The following is an 8,589-nucleotide window of genomic DNA, read 5'->3' as shown; positions in this document are numbered from 1 at the left end:
GTGACAGTTTTTCCATCATAATTCTAAATTGGTATGTTCCTCATTTTGACAGTGACATGCAGATGAGAAAATTCTACACACTTTATAACTTGTTTGCTGCATTAATGACACTGTAGGATGCGGAGCACACAATAACATAATGAATGGTGTTTGTGTCTTACACCAGTGATAAAAAAATGGGACTGGCAAATATTATTGAGAAAACCATGTTAGTATTGTTTCCTGAGAGCGGTGAGAACTGAAGGTGCTTCAGACTGATTACATAAGCCAGTCCCTTTTTTACATTTAAAATCAATTTACTGAATCATTTCCGAGGAACTATTTATATGAGATGCAAATCAAATGATGGAATATTGTGTCCTGTTTTCATGTTGTGCAGCAAATTAGAAAAACATCATTTGCACCACAGTGGTTCTGTATATTCCTAATAGGTGGTAAATTTGCAGCACTTATGTAATCCTTCTTAAGTTTGTTTGATATCAATTCACAGTATTTCCTTTTTAATTAATTTACTTATGGACACTTACACCTGTGCTTCTGTTCACTGTAGATCACATGTTCACTATTCACTGTGGATCAAACTCGAGGCCTGTGGGCCAAATCTGGCCCACTAGAGCTATTTATGTGGCCCTCTAGATTCTAGACTAAACACTAAGTGTGCTTAAATATCATGTTATCAATCAAATCAATGCAGTTTCTATTTATTTATTGCCAAATTATATCAATCAATAAATATATAATTATTAAATATATTTTTCAACATAAATCACAGTACAAACAAACCCAACATTAAAAAGAAATTTGGCAGGTTAAATCAATTCAATAAATGCTTTTTATTACATAAATCAGCAGGTATCTAGTGGATCATCATGTAGGGCAGCATCCATGATATCTTCACTTATTGATTTTTCCTCCTGATATACATACCTGGGCACTGTTGACATTCAGAGGGCCAGATGGAGGGGGTAATGCTCATTACGCCCCCACAAGATGCCATCCTGGGCAGTTGCCTGTGTCACCCATATCAGAAACCGCCACTGATTGTGGCAATAGCATAACCTACCAGCATGCTATTTTACTAATAAACCTCCAAAGAATACCAAGGGAGAAGACTGGAACACAAATCCAGTCTTCAAATTCTTGTCACACAGCAAGGTCAGCTACCATAAAAAATAAAGACTCAATGTCTGAATGCCTTTTATGAACCATAACTAAACGTGTTCTCAATCTTTGTCTGTGACCGAAAAGACCAGCTGCATAATTAGTCATTCATAATTCAATGTCTATCCAGCTGCCTTGACTCTACTTCTTGAGGGATAAGAATATTGTCATCCCTAGAGAAAATGTAATTGCTAAAATAAATGATTCAGATGCGTTGAAACTTGCAGCCATATAATTCATTTAAGTCTGTGGAGGAAATGAGGTCTTCCTGTCCAGAGAATTTATTCAGTCCACCCGAGACTCTAAACCAGGTGAAAACATTTGAGCTGGTTATAATAAGAACAAATCTAATGACGAAGTAACAAAATACAAACATGACAAAAGTCAGTTTTCTCTTCAATAAGCACATACACAGTAAGATGCATCCAGAGGAAAGATACCTGAAGCAGAAAGAGTTTTGCTCCTTCCACGTGCTTTTCAGCTCCACTTCTGTTTGTCTTTGAAATCTGCATTAGAAAGAATGAGTTGCTTTTCACTGTGATGGACTAGTAACCTGTCTAGTCAAAACAAAAGAGTGCTTTTCTTTTGAAGGGACAATTTAACTCCAAAGGCAGCTTAACAGCAATCAAAAGACAGAGGATAAATTGTAACTGAGCTTATAAAATGATAATCACAAATGGTATGCTTATGATGTAAATAAGAACTTGTTTTAAATGTTGTGTGATTTAAATTGTGCATTTGTTAATTATATGCCAAAAATAAAATTAATTTACGTTGCTAACATTATTTTAAGTTAAGTTAAAATTCATCTGTAAGTACAGCTTACCAATGAAAAGGCTGGACTACCATGATTCCAGTAAAGGCTTTTCTCCTGTACAGCAATTCTGTACAGGCTTGCTGTACAGGATAAATCGCCATGGTAACTTATTTGTTACTACTTTTGTGAAACCGAATCAAGGATTACTTAAGCCAAGATATCTCAAAAGTCCTCACTTAATCCACTATCCTGGTTTTGTGAAGCAGCCCTCTGATCCTTGTCTACACTTTGAAACATTTTATTTGTTCATTACTAAGACAATTTAGTACAGCGACACAAAAATGGAAGCGCACACGAACACACTACAGATAAAGAAAATGAATTACAGCTGAATCCAAGGTACATACTTCCACAAAGGACATAAACACCTTTTAAGTTTAACCTTCTATTGTTTTGCAATCAAGGGAAGCAACACTTACAATTTAAATACTTTTTTTCTAATGAGTGCTGAACTTCTGCTTCTCAGTTGTAGCCTAAATAGCACGGTGGAAATAATTCTATTTTAATCATGTTTTCTTCTCCTTATTTGAAAGAACGTCTGTAAAGAGCAACAAATTTCAGTCTTGATCTGCCAATACAGAAATATCATAATGTAACTCTCTACCTTATAGAAAGGATTGCTGTGGTATCATAGTGTTTTTCTTTGTATGATTATTGAGTTGAAAGTGTTGGTATTGTGTCAACCTCAGAACCAAAGATTATTTAAAGTGACCAGTTATGTAGTTACTATGACATGCTCATGTTGGGGATGTGGAAGAAAGGAAATGTGACTGAGAATTACAAGACAAAATTAACAAAACTACTAAAAACTACAGGGAAAGTAAAAAATAAAAATAAAAAAAAGAACAAGATTACAGTCAAAATAGAAATAGAAGAATATCATTATCACACATCACATGAATAAAATTGTAGAAGATATCAGTGTTGAAGGCTTTCACTGTTTCTCAAACTGTACCAGCACACTTCGCAGTTTATCCACCAACACTGCAGAGGACGAGAGAGACAAAGACAGAGACATTCAAGGCTGACTCTAAGCCATTTAAAACGGAGGTTTTAAATGTTCAGCTGTAAAAGTTTTTGCTCAGTTCCACTACAGAGTGGAACTGAGCAAAAACAACAGCTCCATACCGCCAGCAGATGGCCTGCAAGAGCTTTCATAAGCTCTGCAGGCCTTGATCATCTCCCCCAGGGATTCAGGACAATCAGCAGGGAGCGGCTCCTGATATTTTTCCTCACACACTTTTTTAGAAATAATTTTGTCATCGTCACCGCAGTCTGGAAGAAGAAAGAGAAACTTTTTAATAAAGATCAAGGAGTGACTCAGCCATGGCTCAGATCTGATTGAGAACCTGAAATGTTTGTCCTTCCATACTCAAAGACTGATTGGAACAGATGATTTGTTAAAAATACCAGAGGAAACATGCCAGAAGTTTCTCAGCAATTATATAAAAAAGGCTGGATTACCATGATTCCAGTAAAGACTTTTCTACTACATATTGAAGATGATATAAATACTTTTCAACAGTTAAAAGTAAAAACAGCAAAAATATGTATTTCTAAAGAAAAATAACCCTTTTTACATGGTCCTGTCTTTTCTAGTGAACAAAACTGAAATAAACTTCTTGGTTGATGAAAATACAAATAAATCTAAATCTAACAGATTTATCAAAGATTATTTGCAAAGACAGGTTTCCAGATGCACACCTTCAAAAGGCTTTTTACGAGTGGCAATTTCCCACAAAACGATTCCCAAGCTGAAAAAGAACAAGATAACAAGATTTTTCAATTATTATTTCATTTGTGACATATTTCCATTCAATCATTTTGATTAAATTTTTACCGATATTAAATTTTTACCTATGCAAAGAATAAAAGCCATATTAAAAACCCTGCTGACTTTCTGACTGTTCTGTTTCTTTCAAACATGTTGAATGAATCAACTTATCCTGTCTTGCTAAAATAGCACATGAAATTTTTTGTATTTTAAATATTAACACTGTAAACACTAAATTGTGAAAACACTGCAAATCAAAAGAGATTTCTCAAAAAACATCCTGTAAAAGCAAACGCTGACTGGATGGTGGCCCCTGGTGATACCAACCTGTAGATCTCACACTCTTTGGTGTATGCATGGTTGATGTTGCTGAGCTGCTGGGGAGAGGAGTAGCACAGCAAGCTGATGGTTTTATCCTCTTTACCCTTAGTAGTTCTTTTCAGTGATGTCTCTGTTTTGGCTAGTTCTAGCCCTCCCAGCTGAAAACAGAAAGAGTATAAGAAGCAATGAATAGTTACCAGCATCTCATTCCAGTGTGTTTTGACTTTTTTACCTTCACTCTGTAGTTCTCATCCACGAGGAACTTACTGCTAGTGATGCTCATGTGAAGCTTACTTATTTCCTCAGTTAGATGGAGTCTAAAATACATTATTACACATTATTTTATTCATTTATGTATATATAAAACCATCCTTAGCTTAGTCAAACAAGCATATAATACTGCTCATCTCGATTTGCTAGCTTTAAGTTACTAAAGCTAGCATGTGGTGACATGTATTTGGAGGAAGTAGGTGGAGACACAAACATCTCTACATCAGCTCCTCATGGTACTTCAGCTCCCAAACTTTAACTTTTTACTACAGCTGGTGAAACATGTTGCAATCCACCTAATGCTGCCCTGTTTTGTTTCAACTCTCAATATGCCCGGAATATTTCTTGATCTGAATTTAAGTATGGAAGCCCATTTCCGCCATGAAAGCAAAAATAAAAGACCAACAGGAAGCCATAATTTCGACTTTCAAAGTCATAATTATGAAATTCTAAATCATAATTTCAACTTTCAAAGTCATAATTTCGAATCTCATAATTATGACTTTGAATGTTGAAATTATGACTTTGAAAGTCAAAATTATGACTTTGAATCTCACAATTTATGTCTTTGAAAGTCGAAATTATGACTTCCTGTTGGTCTTTTAGTTTTTCTTTCATGATGGAAATGGGCTTCCATAGGGGTTACGAGTTCTGAATTTGGGAAAATTAAGTTCTATACAACTTGAGATTAATTTTACCTTTTGGGAAAGTGCTTTGTATTGACATTGGGAGGAATCTGCCCCAATATGAATAACTCAGAGTTTAAAGAAGACAGTGATGGAATGGACCATTGGGAACATTAAGAACTTCTCTAACAGGCTGCAAACACAGAACTGTTGGACAAACTGGAACACAGAACAAAACGTTCCCGTCTGAAATCTCCGATCTCTGCCTCTACTACTTTAGCCAACTTACCGGTAAAGTCCCTGTGCTGCATCCAAACACATGGATGCTTTCCTGGTCCATAACAGTTCATGTTTGGAGTTCAGAACATCTCGAAGGCTTCCTTTTTCACAATACTCCATGATGACGAGGAACTCAGGGTTTGAAGCTGCAGAATTAAGTGTGACATAACTCTTTGCTATTTGAACTATCTTACCGGTTCTCAAGCTGGTCATTTTGTGTAATATTTAACAAATAGAAGTTGGCACAGAACAAGAATATTTTTTCCACTCTGATTGGCTGCTGTTAGGCCTACCGATTTTAAGTTGAATGTTCATTGCATTTTTCGTAGAGACCTGTGAAAATAATTTCTATTCCCATGGCTTTTTTGTTCTCTGGGAAATTATTTTGATGACAAATACAGAAACAAGCATAAAAATCAAAACATCTACAATAGTGAAAGTAATATTAATAATAAAATAATAATCAGTGCAAAGTAGCCTACAAATTCTTTGGTGGGGGGAGGTGAGGGACCTGGATAAAGGCTAGGGGGGCGCTGGCCCAAAAAAGGTTGAGAAACACTGAACTATCTTGAGCATTGTGTGCATCACTACTCACTGTTCTCTTCTCGGATGCAGATGCCGAACATTCGCAGGATGTTGGGTGACTCAAAGCGTTTCATGGTCTCAACTTCCTTATTGAAGACAGACTTTACCATCCTGCAGGTAGAGAAGGTGTTTATGGTAACAGTATGGTACAAAGAGCTGTATTTCTGAGAATTAGGTTACGTTTGATAGTCTTATTCAAAAACATATCTAGAGCAGACATGAATTTAAATAGATCATAAAATGGTTGTGCTCAGCCCAGTGACACATCTGTCCCATTGGTTAGAGTGCTGATCTACAGCTCTGCAGAAACTATGAGCAGCACTGAACTTGTGCATCTGTGTTTTACAGAAACACTTGGACGTCATGTAAACGTTCTTACAATGAAACAGACAAGTACTTTTTTGATAAAGAAGTTCTCTAATAATTGATATCAATCTGGATATATTGTTTCCAGGGCAGCTGGAAATAATTTTTTTATTAGATTATTTTGGATTATACCAAGTTAGATCACAAACATATAGACTGAATAGCAAATTGAATAGCAATTTGCTCTTCAATTTCTGAAACAAAGTTCACAAATGACTTTAAATAGGCCACAGACCCTGGTTTGGCTCCTGTGTATTTCTTGATGGCCACTGTGAAACCACCAAATTCTCCTTTGTAGACCTCAGAGGTTGGTGTTGTCATGAAGGACTTTTCTTCAACATTCTTCAGTTCATCTGGTTTAATCATTCGGATGTCCATACTTATGATCCTGGGTTTATTCACTGTGAAAATAAAAGGCAAATACTATTTTCAAATTTGCCAAAAAAGCTATGACTTTACTCAACTTGGACATCACTACTCCAGTATCGACATGCCATTGATTTAAAAATGGTTAACAAACATTATAGCTTAATAAAGTTCTAACAAATGAAATGTCAGTGGAAGGTTTTACAAATAACTACAAAAAATCTGACTTGATCTGACTAAAGGTTTGAGTTAGTGAAGGATGGGCCACACAAGAACTAAAAAGATAAAATATATCTCATCTGTCAATTGTCTCCAGAACAAGTTTGCTACTATCTGTATGTGTTATAGAGTAAGTTTCCCTGGTTGCTGGTGAGTACTGGGAGACTGTTACTGGAGCTTGCCCAGCGCACTGTTACTGCAAGAAGCTCAACTGAGTACATATTTATATTTCAAACATAGAAGGTTAGGCATTGTGATTAATCATGATTAATCATAGCACTACAGATAAATTAAGCTGTTTAAATTTTTAATAAGTGACAGCACTACGACATAAATGTTTTTTTTTTATGGATACATATAAATGTTTTTATATAAATCTAAAAACTGGTGTGGTTGACTGTTAATTTACTGTTTTATATTGTTAGATATTATTTTATAAATATCCTCAGAACTTATATCCTCTGCTTTACAGTTAAGTGGTGCCACTATTTCCACAACTGAATCTAACGTGTTGCCTTTCATGTCACCTTTCACTGTATGACTAAACTGCTGCCTTTGTTGTTGTAATATTCCTGATGACAATGGAGTGTGCATATGACCATATTCCAATACTGCACTCCAGATGAATGGGTGAGTGAATATTTTTAGCAAAATAAGGTATCAAAAATAATAATGATAATAATAACAAAAATCAAGTGACAAAATATGAAACCACTGGAATTGCAATAAGTCATTTTATCATAGCTGAGATTTGTAAAAAAAAAAAAAAAAGTTCAAACACCAAAATGGAAAACAGTAACAAAAGAGAAAACTACAGAGTGTCTGGAGTTTCAACAGAGTGAAGTTACTGTATACTCACGCATCTCCACGATTTTTACTACATTGGATTTAATGTCTTCAAGGTCCCTTTGCATGGTTTCCACATATTCCCCATATTCCATGAGCACTGAGGAACAAAAACACAGGTGTGTTTTGATTAGGACTAGCTGCTGACAACCATCATAGCTGTGCTTTTAAGAAGCAATCTGTAATGGAATGTTAATGCAGATATGATCTTTTTTAAAAAGGCAGCCATTTTATTCCGTTGTGGCCTACACTAATTTTATGTGATTTGTCAAACATGAATCAAATTTATTTTTCAGATAACTACTGTAAACATCTGCAGTTCCATTTAACTAAAATGTATAATTTAATCTACGAAGTGAAATATAAGTCAGTTTTTCTTACTTCTTTTTAATTCTGCATCATCTTCCCTGCTGTCAGCTTCATCTTCCTTCTGCCTGGAGATCTGCTCAAAAACCCTGAACAACTGATTTCCATGTTCTAGCTGCAGAGCTAATGCTAGGCTTTGGAAGGCATCATTGAGCCGTTCATTCACACTGTTGAATTCATCTCCATGACTGCTGGACTTCAGGATGCGCTTAACCAAGTTTGACAAAGTATATTTCTCAATGAGCTCCTGAGCTGATTTGAGAGTGATGGAGAGTCCCTTCAGGGAAGTCTCCACCTCAGCAGAGTGATTGACTTCATTCCTCTGTTTGATTGACTTCACCAAGTCCTCCAAGGCTTTTACTCGCTCCAGAACACGACAGCAGCGCTTTTTATTGGCCTTAACTTTCTCAACTAGAGTGTAGATCTGTGAAGTAATAGAAAGAATGGGCTCTACATAATCCATGATCATCTGAAAGGAAGAGAGAGCATAAAGTTTACAACAGAACATTAGAAAATAAGTTAAGGTAAACTCCGTGAGACACAGGCAAAAAAACTACCATATATACCAAATAACAGAGAGAAAAAAAGTAAAA

At 35.7% G+C, this 8,589-nt stretch overlaps 1 protein-coding gene across 1 annotated transcript; it reads right to left on the bottom strand.

The window, feature by feature from the left end:
* Positions 1-2,200: 2,200 nt before the first annotated feature.
* Positions 2,201-8,541, bottom strand: LOC103137592 (mixed lineage kinase domain-like protein). The gene is made up of 10 exons (XM_007551399.2): positions 8,012-8,541; positions 7,644-7,730; positions 6,435-6,600; positions 5,844-5,944; positions 5,259-5,394; positions 4,306-4,390; positions 4,080-4,231; positions 3,683-3,732; positions 3,107-3,253; positions 2,201-2,962 (listed from the first exon to the last, which is right to left on the bottom strand). Exons 1-10 carry the CDS (start codon positions 8,502-8,504, stop codon positions 2,913-2,915), a joined length of 1,467 nt encoding a protein of 488 aa, XP_007551461.1. The 5' UTR covers positions 8,505-8,541; the 3' UTR covers positions 2,201-2,912.
* Positions 8,542-8,589: the final 48 nt, after the last annotated feature.

This window comes from Poecilia formosa, unplaced genomic scaffold (assembly GCF_000485575.1).
Source record: "Poecilia formosa unplaced genomic scaffold, Poecilia_formosa-5.1.2 Scaffold41, whole genome shotgun sequence".
Classification (NCBI taxonomy): domain Eukaryota; kingdom Metazoa; phylum Chordata; class Actinopteri; order Cyprinodontiformes; family Poeciliidae; genus Poecilia; species Poecilia formosa.
This window is presented reverse-complemented; position numbering and strand designations above follow the sequence as displayed.